The sequence below is a fragment of the Pituophis catenifer genome, unplaced genomic scaffold, assembly GCF_029215685.1.
Source record: "Pituophis catenifer annectens isolate HBS135680 unplaced genomic scaffold, rPitCat1.0.hap2 SCAF_1, whole genome shotgun sequence".
In the NCBI taxonomy this organism is placed as follows: domain Eukaryota; kingdom Metazoa; phylum Chordata; class Lepidosauria; order Squamata; family Colubridae; genus Pituophis; species Pituophis catenifer.
The window spans coordinates 172,048,740-172,072,365 of NW_027256881.1; the positions used below are offsets into that span (position 1 = coordinate 172,048,740).

Here is a 23,626-nt window from a genome sequence, read left to right on the forward strand (position 1 = left end):
CTATTAATTACACATTTTGATTTTGCTTTATCTAAAAACCATGTTGAGCCAAATCTCTTGATGTCCTTTAATTCTAAATCTCTCCAATGACTATCTTCACCTTTAAATATTTTTACCACAGTCCGAATAGCATAAGCCCAATAATAATTGAGTAGTTTGGGGATTCCTAATCCACCTTCCTTTTGATTTTGATACCACATTTTCTTCACTAATCTAGGTCTTTTCCCACCATTGCAAAATTTATCCAATTTCTTCTGATATCCTTCAATATCTTTCTCTGTCAAGTTTAACGGTAACATCTCAAATAAAAAATTAAACTTTGGCAACAACATCATCTTACACATTGCAATTCTACCAAACCAAGACAACTTTATCATTTTATATTTATCTATCTTTTTCTCAATTTCATTCATCACCACATCATAATTTAGTTTTTTCATTTCTTTAACTTTGAGTGAAAGTGTTATGCCCAAATATTTCAATGTTTTTTTAATCCTTATCCCAAGTTGTTCTTGCATATTCTTCCACTCCTTACCATTATTATTCATTAATAGTTCAGATTTTGACCAATTTATTTTCAAACCTGTCATTTCCTCAAATTCTTCCAAATGCTTATGTATCTTTTTCAAATCTTTCTCTATATCTTTCAAAATAATCAAAGTATCATCCGCATACAGATTTATCTTATATCCCTTATACCCTTCCAATTCTTCATCTTTTTCTATCATTTTAGTCAAAATTTCCATAACTAATAAAAATAATGTTGGAGACAGGGGACATCCTTGTCTCGTACCCGCTTCCAATCTTATCTCTTTTGTCAGCCTTCCGTTCACCTTCACTCTTGCACTACTTTTTTGATACAGTTTTGAAATAACATGTATAAACTTATTACCAAAACCTAGTACCTCAACAATTGTTTTAATAGTTTCCCATTGTACAGAGTCAAAAGCTTTAAAAATATCTAATGATATTATACCTATTTTATCAGCATTATATTCAGCAACATCTATAATATTTAATACTCTTCTGGCAATATCACTCATGTATCTATCCTTCACAAAACCTACTTGGTTATAACTTATATATCTATCTATAAATCTACTTAATCTATTACTTATAATGGCAGTAAATATCTTTGCATCTTGATTAATTAAGGAGATGGGCCGATAGGACTCAATCCTTTCTAAGTCTTTATCTGGTTTAGGGATTATAGATATCACCGTTCTGTTCCATGACAACGGAACTTCTCCACCATGTAAAATTCCATTAAATAGTTTTTGCAATTTTGGTATTATTATTTCCTTAAATTCTTTATAAAACTCAGCAGGTAATCCATCTTCACCTGGAGCTTTCCCTAATTTTATTTTTTGTATTACTCCATTAATCTCATCTTGTGTTATATCTTCTTCCATTAAATCTTTATATGTTTGGTCAATTTTCACAACATGTTTTTCTAAATAACTTCTCAATTTTCCCCGATCAATTAATTTTTTCGAATATAAATTTTGAAAAAAGTTCCTGACCACTTCACATTTTTCTAATTTTTTATATCATCTTATACCCTTATCATCTATCAAGGCTCCAATTTCTCTCTTCTCTCTTTTATTTTTCGCCATCCTTGCCAATAACTTAGAGTTTTTATTGCTAAATTCAAAAAAAATCCTATTTAAATATCTCATATTCTTTTTTACCAATTCTATATCTTCTTCTATCAATTTATTTTTTAGCAAATTTAATTCCTCCAAAAAAAAATTTTCTTTAGTAAGCAAAAATTGATTTTCCAATTCCTTAATCTGGCTTTTATCTTTTTCAATTTTGTTTTTATAATTTTTATATTTTCTGCTTGATAACTTGATACTTTCCCCTCTAAACACTGCTTTCATCGCATCCCAAACAATTTCAAATTTAACCTCTCCATTATCATTCAATCTCCAACATTCTTCCCATTTTTTAAATATCCATTTTTTATCCTCCTCATTTTTATACAGTTTTTCATCATATCTCCAACAACTTCCTTTTTTCTCAAAATTAAAATCTATTTCCATCGTAACTTCTGCATGATCAGAATCCTTAAAAATTCCCACATCTATCTTATCCACACTATTCAACAAATCTTTAGAAACTAAGATATAGTCAATTCTTGAATATGTATTATGTATCTTAGAGTAAAAAGTGTACACTCTTTCAGTTCCTTTCACTTCTCTCCAGACATCCACCATGCCGTTTTGAAACATCCATTTATTTAAGGTCCCCATTTTATTTGCTCCTCCACAACGAGTGGGGTTAGTACTATCTATTTTATCTCTAATTAAATTAAAATCCCCAGCCACAATTACTTTCCCTACACTTTCAATTTCCAAAATTTTAGTTATTTTTTCAAGAAATTCTTTTTGCTTCCCATTTGGTAAATATAAATTAACCAGTGTCACTTTTTCCTCATTAATATTTCCCACAATTATTACATATCTTCCTTCTTCATCCACAGTTACTTGTTCTTTTTCAAAATATACCCTATCTGATATCAGTGTAGCAACTCCTCTAGCTTTTGAAGTTCCAAAAGATTTTTCATAAATTTGCATACCTTTTATATACATTTTATTTCTGATGGGTTTCTTGCAAAAATAATATATCTGGTAGATCTCTTTTAATTTTAAGTTCCAATCGTCTTCTCTTGATCTGATTCCCTGTACCCTTCACATTCCATGTCATTATTTTTATTAAACCCATTTAAACTGTAACTTTTTTAATCCTTTCCCCTCCTCTTCCTTTCTGTGCCCAAATCCACGCACCAATCTCCCACATTCCAAACAACATTCAACATAGAAGAAAAAAAATAAAAAAAAATAAAAAAGGACAAAAGACACATCAAACATTGAATAACAAACATTCTTCCTCCCCCACATCCTCAATTGGTTTCCGCCTCTATAAAGAGAGTGGGGGAGAGGGGACGTGCTAATGGTCGGGTCACTTCTTTCGGGTAATCTACTTAAATTCATCTCTCAAAGAAAAGAGTGGTAACTTCTCCCCGCACTCAGCTTCCTGCAATTCTTTTTCAAGATCCTTGAATTTCTTTTCCGCTCCATCTCCCATTATATCATCACGACTTTTCTTTTGTTCAACCATCGCAGGTGAGATTTCCTTCCGCTTTAATCCTTTAGGATCTTGTCCTCCAGCAGCCCCTTTTTCTTCTGGTGTTGATGTTTTTACATATGTTCCACCCATCTTGAGCATTTGATCTTTTATCTCTGTTACGTCCTCATACTTTACAATCAATCCAAGTTCATGTAAGTATAACACTGCATCTGTTTCCAAAGTAATTATTTGCATTCTTCCTTTATAAAAAAATTTTAGTTGCTGTGGCGGTCTCCAGTTATATTTAATTCCATTGTCTCTCAGAACCTTTGTAATTGGCTTCAAAAAAAATCTCCACGCCCTTTCTTCTCTTGATATATCCGGAAAGACTTGAATAATTTTCTCCTCAAATTTCAAAGCTTCACCCATCTCTCTCACTTTCACCATCACTTCCAATTTGTCACTAAGATTTGCAAATCTGACAAGTACATTTCTATTTAAGCCGTTTTGTCTTTTAAACCCAATTCTAAAAACACTTGCCAGATTTGTTGCTGTAAATGTGATTTGTGTATCCAGATCATTGAGCCATTTTAAAACTCGTTGTTTCAAATTGTCCACTTTTTCTTCTTGAATTCCTCGAATAATCAGATTATATTTCCTCGCTTCTTCTTCCAAAAGACAAATTTTTTTATCTTGTTCATTTTTAAAAAAGATTTCTCCAATTTGCCAATCTATCTTTGCATCATGTGTATGAATCTGCTCAATTTCATCTTTAATTATTGTCATTTCTGCTGTTTGCTTTGCAAAATGTTCATTCATTTCTTGCTTCATTCTTTTAATTTCCAATGTCATATTATCCATACTATCTGACAGTCCTGATATCTTTTCACTAATTTTAGTTAAGGCCACAGCAACTTGTTGCATTTCTAAAGATTGTTGGGTCGCCATTTTTTAATAAGTTTTAATTATCCACTGGATTTTACTTTTCTTGCTTTCACCAGTTCAGCAAATCTTTTAGAGCCAAGATTTGTTAGGTGAACTCCAAAAGTCACATTTTCTTTGATAATATTCCTTTGGTAACTGTCTAAATAGAGGAGCCTTTCAGACAGCAACTCCTTAGACAGATTCCAAAGTTAATCCAAACCTATATTGCTGTTAAGGGGCACAATGCTCAGCGGTTAAAGACAGATTTGTCAGCTGGAAAACTGATAGCCTGGATTCAAGACCCAAGCATGACAGGGTGAGCTCATGTTCTTGCCCCAGCTCCTGCCAACCTAGCAGTTTAAAAGCATGCAAATATGAGTAGTAGGTACTATTTTGGTGGGAAGGTAAAAACATTCTGTGAGCCTCGGGTATAGTCATGCTGGCCACATGACCACAGAAGTGTTCTATGATAACATTGGCTCCCTCAGCTAGGAAACAGAGATGAACACTGCCCCCAGAGATGACACAACTGGACAGGGGAAACCTTTAGCCTTAGCTTTTTAAATTGCTGCCACCTGTATATAATGTTTCCATACTACATTCTCCACCATTGAAGTACATAATAACAGTAAAACAGTAATAAGTATTTCACAACGTGCAAAACCAAACCCCAATTATGAAAGCATATCTAATCAAATTAACCAAGCCAACATAAATATGTTTCTAAACCATTTTAACAAGCTATGTCGTAAGAAAAGTGAGCTTCCAAAAGTTGAATTTGCCAGAAGATGACTAATATTCTGATTGTGCCTTCTCAATCCTCATAAGTGTTGCTGATGATTTCCCATTTGGGATAACTGAATGAGTCTTCCTGCTTTCTGCTGTTGCAGAGGAATTTAGGTAACCAGTTTTCAGGCAGTAAGAGAAGTGAACAAGTTCAATTAAGAGATAGCTCAATGGGGGAGTTTAAATGCAAAGTCTACAACAATTTTTCAAGCTTTGGAATGTTCAGCCTGAATGCAGCAGCTATCTGTGACTCACTAAAACAGCTGTGTGATTGTGGAAACAGAAGCAGCTGATTTAATAAATCACAGATTGGTTCTGCATTTGTGTTGCAAAAACTCCAATGCACCACTTCCTGGGGTAATCCAACATATTGCACAGTTTAAACAACTAGATCACAAGTGTCAAACTCGCTGTGTCATGTTGCCATCATGTGATATTTCATGACATTTTTTCCCTTCGCGGAGCTGGGGTAGCCATGACCTGCACATGACACATCTGGCCCATGGACCGCCAGTTTGACACCCCTGAACTAGATAATGGATTCCCATCAATAGCTGCTTGCCAGTGTTCTCTAACTAAGTCTGTTCAATGATCATCTGAAGCCATGGTTCTCCTAGATTTGGGAACAGTTCTAAGGACTTGCCCCCTTGTCTGATTTTGAATCTCTAACAGATTAAGTCAGTTCTTCCAGACTGTGGAACCCAAATTTATATGACTAATTCAGGGACCCAGCATGATTGTCCTTCCAAGTCTAAAGGTAAAGAAATGGGGGGATCCACCAGGTGTTGTTGTAAGTATAGTATGGCAAGAACACTAAGCCAACAATCAATCAATCAGAATAGAGCTGGAAGGAACCTTGGAGATCTTCTAGTCCAACCCCCTGCTCAAACAGGAGACCCTGTACCATTTCAGATAGGTGGCTGTGTAGTCATTTCTTAAAAACCTCCAGCAATGAAGCACTATAACTTCTGAAGGCAAACTGTTTCACTGATTAATTGTTCTCACTGTTAGGAAGTTTCTCCTTAATTCCAGATTGCTTCTCTCCTTGATTAGTTTCCTTCCATTGTTTCTTGTCTTGCCTTCTGGTGCTTTGGAAAATAAGTTGACCCTTTCTTTGTGGCAGTCCCTCAAATACTGGAATACTGCTATCATGTCCCCCTAGTCCTTTTCTCTAAACTGGCCATACCCAATTCCTGCAACCGTTCTTCATACGTTTTTGTCTCCAGGCCCTTAATAATCTTAGTTGCTCTTCTTTGCACTTTTCCCAAAGTCTCAGTATCTTTTTTGTAATGTGGTAGCCAAAACTGGATGTAGTATTTCAGGTGTGGTCTTACTAAGGATTTATAAAGCAGTACTAATATATCACATGACTTTGATTCTATGCCGCTGTTTATACAACCAAGGATTGTATTAGCTTTTTTGGCTGCTACAACGCATTGCTGACTCATGTTTAAGTGATTGTCCACTATGACTCCACAGTCCCTCTCACAGTTATTGTTTTTGAGCCAGGTTTCACCTAAGCTGAATTTTATTTTTATTTATTTATTTTGTCAAGCATGTGTTTTATGACAGATACAAGTGTAAACATAATTATAAATACATGAAAAGGATATGAATAAAAGAAAACATTAGGACAGGGATGGTAGGCACACTGGTGGGCTTATGCACGCCCCTTACAGACCTCTTAGGAATGGGGTGAGGTCTACAGTAGAGAGTCTAAGGTTAAAGTTTTGGGGATTTGGGGAAGAAACCAGAGTCAGGTAGTGCGTTCCAGGCATTGAAGTCGTTTTTTCTGCAGTCTAGTTTGGATCGGTTTACCATGAGTTTGTATCTATTGTGTATTCTTGTATTGTTTTGGTTAAGTATTCATTGGCTGGTAGGACATTGTAGCAGATGATTTTATGTAATATGCTTAGGTCAGACTGAAGACAGCAAAGTTCTAAGTTGTCTAAGCCCAAAATTTCGAGCCTGGTGGCATAAGGTATTTTGTTGCAAGCCGAGGAGCGGAGGACTCTTCTTGTGAAATATCTCTGGACTCGTTCAATTGTATTAATGTCCGATATGCAGTGCGGGTTCCAGATAGATGAGCTGTATTCAAGAATTAGTCTGGCAAAAGTTTTGTATGCCCTAGTTTGCAGTACAATATTACCAGAGAAGAAACTATGCAAGATTAGGTTAACAACTCTTAATGCTTTTTTAGCAATGCTGTTACAGTGAGCTCTGGCAGTTAAATCATTTGAGATGACTACTCCAAGGTTTTTGACAGTGTAAGGGTTGTCTGTTAGGTCATATCTGTCCAGCTTGTATTTTGTGTTCTGATTTTCTTTGCTAATGTGTAAGACAGAGCATTTGTTGGTTGAGATTTGGAGTTGCCAATTGTTTGACCATTCTGACACATAGTCAAGGTCTTTTTGTAGAGTAGCAGCATTGTCAGTGGTGTTGAATAGTTTTACATCATCCGCAAAGAGAACGCAGTTGCTTATAATATAATTGCAAAGGTCATTTATATAAAGTATAAAGAGTCTGGGTCCTAAAACTCTGCCTTGGGGGACACCGCTGTTAACAGGTGCAGGGTTAGATAAGGCGTTCCCTATTTTGACTACTTGCTGCCTGTTTGATAGGAATGCAGCTGTGCACTTATGCAAGAATCCGGAAATGCCATAAGATTTTAGTTTTAGAAGTAGCTTGTCATGTACCACTGAAATGAAGGCTTTATAGAAGTCTATATAAATTGCATCTATTGATTTACCCTGGTCAAGTTTTGAAGTCCATTTGATTATGCAGTGTAATAGTTGCAGATTGCAGGACAATTTTTTTCTAAAGCCAAATTGCTTGTTAAAGAGTAGGTTGTTAGTCTCTAAGTAGAAGGTAATGGATTGGTTTATGATTGATTCCATGACTTTGCAGGTGACACAACATAATGAGATTGGTCTGTAATTATCAACTAGGCTGGGATCACTCTTTTTGAAGATGGGGATGACCGTGGCTCGTGACCATAAGTTAGTTAAGGAGCTGGTTCTGAAAGATATTTCGTAGATTATGCTAAGTGATTCTGCTATGGTGGTTGAGAGCTTCTTTAGGAAGTAGGCACATAATCCATCAGGGGCAATCGATAGAGATGGTTTTAGGTTGCGTAGTGGCTTTTCAACAGCATCTTCTGTGAAATCGACATGTAGTAGATCGTTGTGAGTAGTTGTGGTACGATTGGGAAATGAGGGGTATGAGCCATTGCTGTTTACAAAGACTGAACTGAAGAATGTGTTGAAGAAGTTGCCCTTAACAGTTTCATCATTACAGTCTTTCTCGTTTGGTCCTTTTAGTGGTGGGATGGATCTTGAGTCTTTAAGTTTGTTGTTTATGAAATTGTAGAAGGCCTGGGTGGATTTAGTGCGTATTAGGTTTTCCTCTTGTTTGCTGTGGTAACTGATGCATTCTGCCTTTATCTGTTGGCATACGGTTTTGTAGCAACTTTTGAAGTTAACTACGTAGCCAGTTTTGTTTTTGTGCCAAAGAGGGTTTTTTGGTCTGAAGCTTCCTTATTGTTATGGGTAATTTATTTTTCCTGGTTTTGGGGTTTATTAGTGGTACGTATAGTTTGATGATTCTTTTGACTTCTTGCAAAAAAAAATGTTATAATGGTCTTCAGCAGTGATGCAACCAAGGAATAGAGTTTGACAATCAAGAGATGAAAGGTCATCAGTTATGAGATCATAGTTGGCTTTTCTAAAGTTATACTTTGGGATTCCGTCATTTTGATTGTCTATGTGAGGACGTAAGTTAAGATAAAAGTCTATCATGCTATGGTCACTGTTGGAAAAGGGTTCTTTTATTTGTAGTCCATAAGTTGAATTTAAACTGTTGCAGAAGATGAGATCAAGGCAGTTGTTAAGTCTAGTGCTATTAGTTACTAGTTGATCTAGTCCCAGATTAGTTATAGCATTGTACAAGGTTGCATGTATGGGTTCAGTTGTACATTCGTTTAGGGTCCAATTAATAAGAGGTAGATTTAGGTCACCAAGAAAGATAAGAGGGTGTGGGCAGGAGGCTGCCCATGTTAGTAGTGATGTTAGTTTGTTCGCATGTACAAGGTCTTAATCAGGGGCTCTGTAACAGAGTATGAAGCGAATTGTGGTGTTTAAGGAAAGGTCGCATATGATGGTCTCAGGAAGAGCTAACTCCTGGGGAACTTGAATATTTTTTAGATTTAGGAATTATTTATAGAAGACAGCAACACCACCCCTTCTGCGGATTTCACGGTCAGACCTGTACACGTGATAGTCTCTTACTGTGGTCTCTTACTGTGAGTCTGGTAATGATGAATTCAGCGATGTCTCACATACAAATATAATGTCGAAAATAGTCATATTTAGTAGGAGGAAGAATTCTGGTATTTTGTTTAAGAGGCTTCGTGAATTAAGTAATTTGCATTTAAGGTCTGTGGCGGTGGATTTTGAGGAAGTTAGGGGTGTACATACCTAGTGTTGGTTGTTGGGGTGGTGGTTATTGGGGTGCCAACCGTTGTTCTTACTTTTAATACAGTCGGCACGGTAATCAATATATAAGTCCGTTTCTCCCCAGTTTTGGCGTATTTTGAGTTCAGCACGTAGTTAACGGGAGCGGATTCTTTGAAGTGTAGATAGGTCTGGCCTTGAGCGAAGTTTGTTATAGTTTGAGTTGTTTCTTGCAATTGAGTTGATGATATGAATGAATTTCCTTTTGCTGGTCTCATTTTTGCAAATTACTCTGCAGAAACATGGGGCCACTGAGCCATCACCGTATTTAAACTCAGGGCTATCTCGGGAAACATCAATGATTTCTTCTGGGGAGATGGATGGTGTCTTACAATTGCTGATGAAGTCGCATATTTTTGTAATATCATTAGAGTTATTGGTGCCATCAAGACCAAATAAAATGGCATTGTGATGTTTTTGTTCTCGTTCAATGGCATCTTTGATGAGTAAAGAAATGTCATTTGTTGGGTAGGTGGCTGGTTGTGGTAGAAGTTGTTGTTGTGGTTGTTGTTGCTGTTGTGGTTGAGGTTGTTGAATTGGGATAGAATTTTGATTTACTGGATGTTCGTTTTTCTGTGTTGTATTTTTGTTTTCAAGAGATACTAAGCATGATTCTATGTTGGTAATGTTGGTAAGGGATGATAATAAATGTGTTTCTATCTTGTTAAAGGATGATAGTTGTGTTTCCATGGTGTTGATCTTATCGGACATGAAATTTGTGGATTTTTGTAGAAATTGGATTGTCTTTGGTATATCCCAAGCATGATTGATGGGCGTATGTATTGCACATGTAGCATTTTATGGTAATCTCATTCTCCTTGGAGGGATCTGTACATAGAAAGCATTTGTATGAGTCATTTGTGACATTGGTAGAGATGTCTTTATTTTTAATTGAGCCATTAGTAGAGATATCTATCTTTTTGTTTGGTTGTTTGTTTGGTTGTTTGGTTGTTTTTTCTTGGCATGGTAGATTTGTGACTGATCAATAAAACTAACTAATCAATGATCAATAAAACTAATTAATAGATGTAATATATGCTCTATTCAATCAGTTAATAAAAGGTCAGTAAACAATGTCACCCTAATCAACTAAACATTAACACTAATGTCCCTTGTGGAGTGATTTTTTGTTGCTGTCCTTTGTGTTGTGTTATAGTCTTCCGGTGGGAAGATTTTTAAAATGGTGGTAGATTCAAATCAAATCAAGTTTAAAATGGTGGAGGAAATTTCGATGGTAGTTTAAATTTATGTGGAAGTTTGGAGGAGCGTTTTAAGGTAATCAAAATCCTCACGGAGTCAGAGCTAAGGAGAATCAAGGAGGATCACATTCTTAAATGAGCAGGCTGTTCAGGGAATCCCTATCACGGCGTTTTGAATCCTCACATAGCCTTCTCTTGGGGGAATCCTCACGTAGTCTTCTCTGGGGGGAATCCTCACGGAGCTTTCTCGGTGCTTTGTGGAATCCCTCTCACGGAGAATCTCTCTCACAGGGAATCCCTCTCACGGAGCCTTTGCTGCATTTCAGGAAATCAGCCTTCTCTGAGAGGAATCCTCACAGAGCCTTCTAGGCACTTCGGGGAATCTCTCTCACTGAGCCTTCTCGGCGCTTTGGGAGATTCCTCTCACTGTGCTTCAGGGAATCCCTCTCCTGGTGCTTTGAGGAATCCCTCTAACAGAGCCTTCTCGATGCGGAGCATTCAAAGTGCTTCGGGGAAACCTCACAGAGCCTTCACTGTGCTTCAGGGGATCCTCATGGAGCTTTCTTGGTGATTTGGGGAAGCAAATCATGGAGCCAGTGTCGATCACTGTCAATTTTCAAGCAATTCGGTTTCAGATTCAGATCACAAAGGTAGGGATGCAGTGGGTTGGTAGTGTGTGGTGGACATCAGAGCAAGAGCCTCAACACTCTACCTGGTTGCCGCCATCTTGGATTTTATGGATGTTGTTGGCCCATTATTCAAGTTTGTCAAGATCTTTTTGGATCCTGAGCTTGTCTTTTGGGATATTGGCTATTTCTACCAGCTTAGTGTCATCTCAGATTTGATGAGTTCCCCTTCTATTCCCTTATTGAAGTCATTTATGAAGATATTGAAGAGTACTGGGCCTAAGATGGATTCTTGTGGTACCCAACTGCTTACTTCCCTCCGTACAGATGTAGTACCATTAAGAACTACTCATTGAGTACTGCAGCCAAAGTGGAGAAAGTAATAAAATCTGGAAAGGAATGTCTTCAGCTGTCTTCATTTCCAAGTGGAAATCAAGCAAGATTATCATGCAAAAGTTCAAAGAAGGCAATGTGTTTGAGGAATTTAGTTCAGCTTCTTTAAAATCTAGCAATCGCCTTACAACTGTAATGGCAAGTCTAACTCAGAGAACTTTGATAGGCCTCTGCCCACTTGGGATCATGGAACATTGAATCGGCTCGAGTCCTTGACCTCAAATGCTTTAAAGAGGTTTCTCTCTGGGATAAGCAAAAGGCTAGGCTGGAGTGGAGGAAGACTTGACTGCCCCACTCTGCAGTTCTTCTGAGTGAATGTCTCTACTAAATAAATTGAACTCAGCAACTTTAATGTCCCCTTCCAACTTTGAAATCCAATGAATCCTATGGATCTTCAGAAGACACAAAGAAACAGTCTTTATAAAATTGCATGTTAAAAAAAAGGCAAGAAAAAACCATGATTGAACATATGTGGTAGATTAATTAATGAATAGCCCCTATTGTCTTTAAATGAACTTTATCGTGAAGTTGCATATTTTTAGTTATTTGATGCCTTTGGACAGAAATAATTCATTATCTGATCTAGCTAATTGATCTTCATCACAATAGAAGATGGGAAGACTGTTCTTTTCTTTAAAATCTATAAGTTCAACTCCATTCTTAGGTCCATACAACTGGTGCACAGCAGATTCATTGTTTGGCCAAGTGCAATATAGATGTATAGGACCCTTGCCCTTAGTGGAATCTACCCTGCAGGAGTGGGATAAACCAAATGTGACAAGTTGAAAAAAACAGTTGGAGCATGAGATTAGAATCAGAGAGAATGGACCATTTAATTGAGTCAAACTCCCGATTTATGCAAGAATCCAAATTGATCCCAGACAGAGAGCTACTTAGGCTGTACTTAAACACATCTGGCAGGGGAACTTACCTTGAAAAATAGGTGTCATGATTGACTCGCTACACATCCCTACTCGCAAACAGACAACAGTAATGTGATGGGGGAGGGAAGGCATTGAAATGTAAGTGAGGTTTGGGAGGGACCTCTGGAATGCAAGTGTGCCGCCTGGAAGCGTGAGACAGACGCAAACCCCAAGGTCATTGCCTGGGAACGTCCAAGATAGACAAGCTGTTTCCAAAATAAAGCAAGTGCAACCAATTGGTGGACAATGGACAAAGGGAGGTCCAGGGGGCAGGGGAAAGAAAAAAAATTCCTATGCTGTTTGCATGTGAAAATGTCACACCTGGCTTTTCTACTTCTGTACCCATAATGGCTTTTATACTGTTGGAGAAAAAAATGTCCTGGGAGTTTCTTTTGCTGTTTAATGCAGTGGGATGGTTGACAATAGGTTCCATTATTGAGTAGAAAGAGCACTAATTTTGAGTAATTGCTATTAAATTAATAGAAAACTCCTATAGGTAAACATCTACCTATTTCTGATATTTTCATCCTGAGAGAATTTTCCTCTTAATATTTGATTAGCCTATCAAGCAATTCCAATACTTCTTCCAAATCTTGTGGAATATAATTTCTACTTTCTTCTCCAGGAGAAAATAATGTTTCTGATTATAACTGAATTGTACACCTATCCTGCATACTTTTCAGTCCCATCTTGCTGGTTATTTATTGATATATAAATTGGGTATTTTTTGAAAAAATTGCAAAGAACAAGATGTGTTCAGGCATTCTAGTTGAAATTGAATTGAAAATGCAATACCTTTTGGTTTTCAGCATGGAAGAATGTGAGGCTCTCTGCACACGCCTGGCTATCATGGTAAATGGACATTTCCAGTGCTTGGGTTCATTACAGCATATAAAAAGCAGGTTGGTAAAATATTTCTTTTGTGACAACTCTTACTTTGCTGTCCAATTGAGCAAGAAGTAAAGTGTATAAGAGCAATTTTTGCTCTAAGGGGGGAAATGGTACAAAATTACCAAACAAGCTTTGTGGATAAGTGAACCAAGATGATATAATAAAGTTATTGCATTCTATCACATCTTTGTATCATAACTTAGATATTCAGAGCAAGATTTGTCACATTCAAGTATCAAAGGATAAACATAAGACACAGCATAGATAGGAACTCTACCTACACAAACCACTGATGCTGCAGCACTTAGATCATTCTAACCTTCTGAAATTTCAAGCTGACCCAGATCCTTAATGTGCTTGTGGTTGTACTAGGAAATATGCTTCATTTATTTATTTGTTTGTTTGTTTGTTTGTTTGTTTAGATTTATATGCCGCCCTTTCACTGAGAGGACTCAGGGCGGCTCACAACAATAAAACAGAAAAATAAAACAAAAACTCCGGGTTAAAAGTTACACATAAAATCCCTAAAATCAATTAAAATCCATTTTAAAACCCCCATCAGTCCAGGCCGGCCAGGCAAAATAGCCACGTTTTTAGTTCGTGGTGGAAAGAGCAAAGGTCAGGGCCATCCGGAGCTCCAGGGGGAGCTGATTCCAGAGGGTAGGTGTGCCCACAGAGAAGGCCCGCTCCCTAGGGGTCACCAGCCGACACTGTTTGGCCGACAGCACCCCAAGTAGGCCCTCTCTGTGGGAACGCACCGGGCAATGGGGAGCTGTTGCTGGCCGCAGAAGGTCCGCCAAATACCCCGGTCCTAAGCCATGTAGGGCTTTATAGGTAATCATCAGCACCTTGAATCTCACCCGGAGGGCAACCGGTAACCAATGCAGGTCGTGCAGGAGGGGTGTAACATGAGAGCATTGGGACACTCCCATCACTACCCGTGCGGCTGCATTCTGCACCAGCTGAAGCCTCCGAGTGGTCTTCAGGGGCAGGCCCATGTAGAGAGCATTGCAGTAGTCAATCCGGGAGGTGACCAGCGCATGAGTGACCATCTCGGTCCAGGTAGGGGCGCAACTGGCGCACCAGATGAATCTGGGCAAATGCCCCCCTGATCACGGTCGTAACATGATCTTCCAGAGACAACTGTGAATCCAGGAGGACGCCTAAGTTGCGCGCCCTGTCAACAGGGGGCGACACCTCACCCCCTATAACCAGTGGTGGAGCATCCCCATGGAACCGAGATGCTGGTACCCACAGCCACTCCATCTTGGCAGGGTTGAGCCGAAGCCTGTTCCTCCCCATCCAGAGCCACACCACTTCCAGGCACCGGGACATCACATCGAGGGCATCGCTGGGCTGATTTGGGGTGGATAAAAAAAGTTGGGTATCATCAGCATACTGATGACACCCCACCCCAAAACCACGGATGATCTCCCCCAGCGGCTTCATATAGATGTTGAACAAAAGGGGAGAGAGGACCGACCCCTGGGGCACCCTGCACGTAAGGGGCCTCGGGGCCGACCTCTGTCCCCCTGCCAACACCGCTTGTGAACGCCCCGTGAGGTAGGATGAGAACCACCGTAAAACAGTGCCTCCCACCCCTAACCCCTTGAGGCGTTGCAGTAGGATACCATGGTCGATGGTATCAAAAGCCGCCAAGAGATCTAACAGGACCAGGACAGAGGAATGTCCCCTGTCCCGAACCCTCCAGAGATCATCAACAGGCGCGACCAATGCTGTCTCCGTGCTGTACCTGGGCCTGAAACCCGACTGGTACGGGTCCAGGTATATTGCTTCCTCCAGGGCCAACGGGAGATGATGTGCCACCACGCTCTCAACAACCTTCGTAATAAAGCAAAGGTTGGAGACAGGACGAAAGTTGTTCAATATAGCCTGATCCAAGGCAGGTTTCTTGAGGAGGGGTCTCACCACCGCCTCCTTCAAAGCAGCAGGGAAGCTCCTCTCACCCAAGGAAGCAGTAATCACTGCCTGGATCCAGTCACGTGTAACCTCCCAAGCCGAATAAACAAGCCAGGAGGGACACGGGTCCAACAAACACATGGTGGTACTCAGCTTCTCCATGATCCTGTCCACTTTCTCGGGAGTAACAGGATCGAACTCGTCCCAGATAACCAGACCCGTCGTCACCCCCCTCAACTGACCCTGCCCAGTCAGAGTCCAGCCCGTCCCGAATCTGAGCGATCTTGTCCAGCAGATGTTGGCTATACTCCTCGGCCCTCCCCCACATAGGGTCATCCCCCACTATCTGATTCAAAAGGGAGCAGGACACCCTAAACAGGCGGCCGGGCGATTATCTGCGGACGCGATGAGGGCAGAGAAGTAAAGACGCTTCACCGCCTCCATCTCCACTAGATAAGATCGCGTAAAGGATCTTAACTGTGCTCGGTCAGACTCGGAACGGCTGGATCTCCAACAACTCTCTAGGCCTCTCCTCTGCCGCTTCATCTCCCAGAGCTCCTCAGTAAACCAAGGGGCCAGCCAGGATCTGCGTCAGGTCAGAGGCCGCAAAGGCATGACCTGGTCGAGAGCCCCAGCGGTCACCTTTTCCCAGGCATCCACCAGAGTCTCGACTGGAGCATGGGAAAGAGAGACAGGTATAGTCCCAAGCTCTGTCTGGAACCGCTCAGGGTCCATCAGGCGCCTGGGGTGAAACCAGGTGGTCGGTCCCACATCCCAGCGGCAGGGGGTGGATAATGGAAGTCCAGCTGAAGGAGATAATGATCGGTCCATGATTGGTATACCCCCACCGAACTCACTACGCCACTGCTCCGAGATAAAAACGAGATCATGCGTATGTCCCCCCACATGAGTCAGGCCCTGAATTACTGAGTCAGGTCCATGGTTGCCATGGAAGCCATGGACTCCCGGGCCGCCACCAACGCCTCACCCAGGGAAGGCAGGTTAAAGTCCCCCAGAACAATGAGTCTGGGAAACTCAACCACCAGCCCCGATAGGGCGTCCAGCAGCCCGGGCAGGGCCGTTGGTACGCAGCTGGGAGATAGGTACGTAATCAACAGGCCCCACTGCCCTCGAGGACCCCATCTCATGAGTAGGGACTCACACCCATCCATCTGGGGAGCAGTGACCTCCCGCGGACTATGGGTCTCCCTAATAACAATCACCACTTCCCCACCCCTCCCCTGGGTCCTCAGCTGGTGTAGCACCCGAAAACCTGGTGGGCAAAGTTCAGTCAGGTGGGCACCTCCCTCCAAGCCTAGCCAGGTCTCCGTAATGCAAGCCAGGTCCGCATTTTCCTCCTCGATCAGCTCACTGATGAGGGGAGCTTTGTTAACCATGGACCTGGCGTTAAAATAAACCAGCTTGAGCCCAGAGGCCCTATCTCTCAAACCCCCAGGAAGGCAGGCAGAACCAGGAAGGCCGGAGTGGGCCACTGCTCGAAAATAGCGGGAGCGCGCTCCCAACCTCCGATACGGCCCTCCGTTCCTCCATCTGCGGCCATTCCCCATCACAACAGGGATCTGTGCCCCTCCCCCCTCCCCCGGAGTCTCAGGGGACCCCAAACCCGCTCCAACCTCACCGCGACCCTCCCCTGACCTGGACTGACAACAACCCGGGGGAGCCCCCCCAGCCACCCTCTGGGTATCATAACCCCTCCCCCTCCCTATTCTCCTTAAAAACCTAATTAAAAAAGAGTGTAAGACACTCCTTTTAAAAACCCCAAAACCCTTATGCCACCTCTCGGGATCCCAAGATCGGTCATTAAGGTACTTCTTGGCTAAGCCGGTGGGCCACCTCCAGGAATGGGGGGCATTCCTCAGAGCATACAAGTCCGTTCTTGCATAAGTCTGTACAGCCATCATCAGCCATGGGTATGGGTACGACAATGGTGAATCAGGAACGATGGAACAACAGAACAGGCCCAAGTTTCCTCAGCAATCAGGAATATCCCCTCCCCCTGATGCCCCCTCACAGCACCAGGGAGGGACATGAGATGACAAACATCGCCGCCCTCTCACTGCGGCGAAGTCCCCGTATTCGCTGGGAAATCTCTTGGGGTGAAACTCTTGGTCATTGCTGCCCTCTCACCGCAGCCCGGCCGGGTTCAGCTGGAAAAAACCCCAACCACCTTCTCATGGTGGCGGGAGTCATCGCCCCAGGAGATAGGCCAGTCCAAGGAGGAAAAAGGGAGATCCACAACCTCCAGGTCATTGAGGTCCAGGCACAATGGTCTTCAGGCACAATCCCCAGGATGATCCAAGTGGGGTAAGAGCTCCCAAAACCTGTGGGGTACAGGTGATCCGGCCAAGTTCTTACTGGTCTATTAGACCACCTCATCCCCAACGATGGAAATTGGGCATGCGGCTATCAATCCAAGGCGTAGCACGGGTCCCAAACAAAGGCGTCAAGGATCAAAATGCAGGCAAAAGCCATCAAGACACAAGAGACCATTTGGTTTTCTAGAAGTACTGCTTGGGATTATTAGAATTTTTATTGCATTTTGAATTTAATAAATTATACTTTTCATATTTTCCTCTAGATTTGGAAAAGGATTCACTGTGAAGATGCATTTGAATAACAGTGCGGACAGCACTGAGAAGCTGACTCTATTTTTACAAACAAACTTTCCAAATACATATTTAAGGGTACATATTTTTACATATCTATACTGTGAAATGCCTGGATGTCACATTAACAATTTAGAAATCTGGTTACATTTCTTTAGGCTTCAGGGAGATTTCTAACATGATGGAATATTCTTTCATGCACTTAAATAAGCAGAATATCAATAAGGCTAAGCTAAAGTGCAAAAAAAGTGCAATGAATTTTTTCATAGAAGAGAATGTAATAATGTGAGTGCCTGTTGTTCAGTCCAGCCACAAACTAAAAAGAGGCAAATTATTCTTGATTAATGCTCTGATAGAAATTGTAGCATCCTGAATTAACTGTAGCATTCACAAATATTACCAGCCAAAAGTTATCACATTTGTTCTATAAAATTAGAGTACACGGTGTGTTTTACAGGTTTTTTCCTCATTCACTTTTAAGGATGTCACCACATTCTTGTACAGAAAAATAACACTTTCAGAAATTTTTGGAAATTTGGTTGCGCCTGGTTCTAAGATCCTGGCAGCATAAAAGAAGCAAAGGCCAAAGTAGTTCCTGATTAATAGGACCTACTAACACTGGAGATTTTTTATTTATCAAATTTATAAGCACATAATGACTCTCATAGTTGATTCTCAAGCTCCTTGTAGAGTAGTTTGTAAAAATCATCCAGGATAATAGAGAAGGCCCTGTAAGAATAACTTCACGGAATGTAATGAAAGAACTGGCACAATCCTATAAAAATGCCAGCTACAAATGAATCAAGATTGGAAATATGTTGTCAGATGGTATTTGATTTAAAAAATCTGCATTTGTCTGCATTAAATCTTATTCATACAGGACCATCAACTGAACATGGTGGAATATCATATCCCAGTGTCTGCAGGAGGAGTGGCAAACATATTTCAACTTCTAGAAATGAACAAAGCAGTTTTTGAAATTAAACACTTCTCTGTGAGTCAAACAACACTGGAAGAGGTAAGCAATAAACTTGTCTCATTTTTTGTTGACATAATAGAATTAAACTGTAAGAAACACAGACTTCTGGATTGCCGCTCCTGGGACATTGGACCTCTTTTCCCAGGTTGAGTCAAGATAACTTATAACTGTTATCAGCAATATGTGAAAAACAAGCCTTGCATAGAATGCTTAGGAATCTATAGAATGTGTGATATTGTTAGGCAAAGTATGAAATGTCTGTGTTATTTTAATATGTTATATACTTTCCCTCCATTATATATAACGCTTAGGCATTATGCAGAATATTAAGAATTATTTAGGTAAAATATGAAAAAAGACTCATGAAAAGGGTCAGGGTTAGGAATTAGCCTAACCCTAACTCTTTATTGAAAACACGTATATGAAAATGAAAGAAGAAATGCAAAATGAAGTAGAAAACTTTCTTACTGAAAAAAAAAGGAACCAAAAATCTCAGGAAAAGCCTAGGAAAGATTCCATAGATGAAAATCCTAAACGGGAAAACAACTCAAGAAGTGTGGGAAACTTTGAAAAATGTGATTATAAAAGCCCAGTTCAGCACAATACGACTGAAAAAGAAAAACAAGGATTTCAAGAAGAAACCAGCATGGCTGCACAAAGATCTCTCTGATAAACTGAAAGATAAAAAGGACAAGTACAAAAAAATGGAAAGAGGGACATATAATTAAGGCAAAATATCAACAGATAGCCAGAACTTACAAAGATGAAGTCAGGAAAGCAAAGGCTCAGAATGAACAAAGACTTGCAACAAAAGTCAAAGATAATTTTAAAAGTTTCTTTCAATGTATTAATAACAAGAAAAAAGTCAAGGAAACAGTTGGTCCACTAAAGAGAGAAGATGGCAAGGAAGTAACAGGCAGTAGGGAGAAAGCAGAGCTGCTTAACTCATTCTTTGCATCAGTCTTCACGCAAAAAGAAACTATAGCCCAACATACAAAAAAAACCCACCCTGCTGTAAAAAACAGACTAGAAATAAAAATTAAAATAAGAAAGAAAATGGTAAGAGACACCTATCTGATCTTGATGAATATATATCACTGGGACCTGATAGATTACAGTACATCTCTGAAGCAGCTGGCAAATGTTATCTCAGAACCATTGTACAATATCTTTCAAAAGTCCTGGAGCACTGGGAAAGTACCTAAGGATTGGAAAAGATCTGATGTGGTTCCCATCCTCAAGAAAGAAAAAAAAATACTGTCCTAGGAAAGTATAGACCAACCAGTCTAACATTAATACCTGGAAAAATCCTGGAAAAGATAATAAAAAAACAGATCTGCGAACATCTAAAAACAAGTAACGTTATAACTAGTAGCCAGTACAGGTTTGTTAAAAACAGATCATGCCAAACCAATCTTATTTCATTCTTTGATAAAGTGACTAAATTAGTAGACCAGGGAAATCTGTGGACATACTATACTTAGATTTCAGTAAGGCATTTGACAAAGTAGACCACAGCCTACTTCTTGGTAACCTAGAAAAATATGGAATAAACAATATCACCACCAGATGGATTAGTAGCTGGTTGACAAACTACTCAATGAGTAGTCCTTAATGGTACTACATGTACATGGAGGGAAATAAGCAGTGGGATACCACAAGGTTCCGTCTTAGGCCCAGTACTTTTCAATATCTTCATAAATGGCTTAGATGAGGGAATATAAGGGGAACTCATCAAATCTGCAGATGAGACTAAGCTGGCAGGAATAGTCAACACCCCAGAAGACAAACTCAGATTCCAAAAAAATCTCTACAAACTTGGACAATGGGCTCTATCCAACAAAATGAATTTTAATGTTGAGAAAGCAAAGTTTTACATTTAGGGAGGATGTCCCAAAGGTGCTTTTTTCAAGAGGCAACTGGACTTTCTAGTTTTCACTTCTCATCCAAGAAGCTTCTTCAGCTCTAAATGGAAATAGAAGGATTTATACTCCTTGCAGACAGTTGGTCATTTGCATTCTTTTAGCGGGTCATTAAGGTCACCTGGAGGTTTATCTGTGTCATCAAGGTCAGCTGAGTGGTGCAAATTGGTGTGGAGCCTTCTTGGAACTGTTGAAAGGACTGTGATATAGATTGGAGATAGATGATGTCATATCCCTCCTCTTCTGTTGAGAGAGAGCTGTTCAATTTTGACATAGATGGCCCCTTTAACCCCTCTCTCAAAGCAGCAATCTTCTCTGCCCAAAATACGGATTTCATTGTCTTCAAAAGAGTGGCCTGTGTCTTTTAAATGTAGATGGACTGCTGAATCTAGTCCTGATGTGTTTGTTCTCCTATGTTGTGCCATGCATTTATGAAGTGGTTGTTTCATTTCCCCAATTTACAGATCTGCACATGGCTCACTGCATTCTACTGTATATATAACATTGCTCGGTTTGTGTCTGGGTGTTTTATCCTTGGGGTGGAAAAGCTTCTGCCTTAGTGTATTCTTGGGTTTGAAGTGTGCATGTATATTATGTTGGCTGAAGAGCCTCCTGAGCTTTTCTGATATGGCTGCAATGTACAGAATGACAACATTGCTTCCTTTATTGTTCTCGTCATTGCCTGTTACAGAGGAGCTCCTGTAGGGTCTGTCCACAGATACAGATACATCAAATTCACACAGGAAGATGTTAAGGAAAATAGTCTAGCCTTCCTGGACTGTGCAGTACACATTAAGGAAAGCAGAAGCCTTAACATTGTAGTTTACAGAAAACCCACTCACACAGATCAATATTTACATTTTGATTCCCACCACCCACTGGAGCACAAAATGGGAATCATCAGAACCTTACATCACCAAGCTGAAGGCCTGCCTACCAGTAAAGATGGGAAAGAAAAAGAATGTAAACACATCAAGGAAGCCCTGAGAATGTGTGGCTATCCCAAGTGGGCCTTCATCAAATCTCAAAAAAGACCCTACAGGAGCTCCTCTGTAACAGACAATGACAAGAACAATAAACGAAGCAACGTTGTCATTCTGTACGTTGCAGACATATTGGAAAAGCTCTGGAGGATCTTCAGCCAACATTAACTTATGTACACACTTCAAACCCAAGAATACACTAAGGCAGAAGCTTGTCCATCCCAAGGATAAAATACCCAGAGACAAGCTGAGCAACGTCATATATGCAGTACAATGCCATGTGCAGATCTGTACAATGGGGAAACAAAACAACCACTTCATAAACGCATGGCACAATATAGAACAAACACATCAGGACTAGATTCAGCAATCCATCTGCATTTAAAAGACACAGGCTACTCTTTTGAAGACAATAAAGTCCATATTTTGGGCAGAGAGGATCGCTGCTTTGAGAGAGGGGTTAAAGAGGCCATCTATGTCAAATTGAACAGACCTCTCTCAACAGAGGGGGAGGATACGACATCATCTATCTACACACCCATTTGCAACACTCAGGTGACCCTGACAACACAGATAAACCTCCAGGTGGTCTTAGCAACTCACTAAAAGAATGCAAATGACCAGCTGTCTGCAAGGAGTATAAATCCTTCCATTTCCCACCATCCAGTCAGAGCTGAAGAAGCTTCTTGGATGAGAAGCAAAACATCTTCAATGAAAAACCAAAAAGTCCAGTTGCCTCTTGAAAAAAGCACCTTTGGGACAACCATGACCTGGATGACTGAGAATCTCCACAGATATTTAGGGAGGAAAAAATCAAGGGTATAAGTACAGATTAGGCAAGACCTGGCTCAAAAACAGTAACTGTGAGAGGGACCTTGGAGTCAAAGTAGATGATCATTGAACATGAGCCAGCAGTATGCGGCAGCAGCCAAAAAAACGAATACAATCCTTGGTTGTATAAAAAGAGGTATAGAATCAAAATCATGTGAAGTATTAGTACCACTTTATAAAGCCTTAGTAAGGCCACACCTGGAATACCGCAACCAATTTTAGTCATCACATGACAAAGTGTTGAGACTTTGGAAAAATGTAAGAGAAGAGCAACTAAGATGATCAATGGCCTGGAGACTAAAATATATGAAGAACGGGTGCAGGATTTGGGTTTGGCTAGCCTAGAGAAAAGAACTAGGGGTGCCATAATAGCAATAGTCCAATATTTGAGAAGCTGCCCCAAAGAAGAGGGGAATCAGCTATTAATACCAACAAGAGACAAATGAGGTCCAGTAATTGGCTTTGTCTAAAATTCATTTAGGCTGAATGTAACAAATTTGGTAAAGTAAGAGCTGTCAGATAAAAGATGTCTTAGCCGTACCTGCTGATTTCTTCATTTTTGATAAGCATCTGTTTTAGTTTAGTAACTACAACATGAATGCTTTAATTTCATACTTAAATTAGGTGTAATAAGTCTATTTAGAAAATCTCTGAAAACAGAATATATTTAATTTCATGTAATATGTTTTTGTTTCATTTTAGGTTTTCATCAACTTTGCTAAAGCGCAGGCTAGCCCTGATATTTCAAATGCAATCACTTATACAAGTTCAGAAGCTTAAGGGAACGCTTAACTGCTATACTAAGCTTTATGCCAAAACTTCTTGACTACTGTATTAAAGCTTTTCATTGCAAGTTATTTTATGCATATTGTATTCTAGACCATGAACCTAGGCACTTCCCTTTATATCAGATTGGTCTTTTACTTCTTTCTCAAGTTTTTTTTCATACCTAAGTATACATAGCAGATACAAATATATTTCTCATCATGTATTTATAAAATTCTTTCCATGATCCAGTTCCCAAGAAATGTATTGAGTG

At 40.2% G+C, this 23,626-nt stretch overlaps 1 protein-coding gene across 1 annotated transcript in view; it reads left to right on the top strand.

The window, feature by feature from the left end:
• Nucleotides 1-23,367, top strand: part of ABCA12 (ATP binding cassette subfamily A member 12) — a 326,573-nt gene extending 303,206 nt beyond the window's left edge. The window contains exons 51-54 of the mRNA XM_070956774.1: nucleotides 13,244-13,336; nucleotides 17,845-17,950; nucleotides 18,753-18,890; nucleotides 23,290-23,367. Of these exons, the coding sequence (XP_070812875.1) occupies nucleotides 13,244-13,336; nucleotides 17,845-17,950; nucleotides 18,753-18,890; nucleotides 23,290-23,367 (415 nt within the window). The remainder of the gene's footprint in view (nucleotides 1-13,243; nucleotides 13,337-17,844; nucleotides 17,951-18,752; nucleotides 18,891-23,289) is intronic.
• Nucleotides 23,368-23,626: the final 259 nt, after the last annotated feature.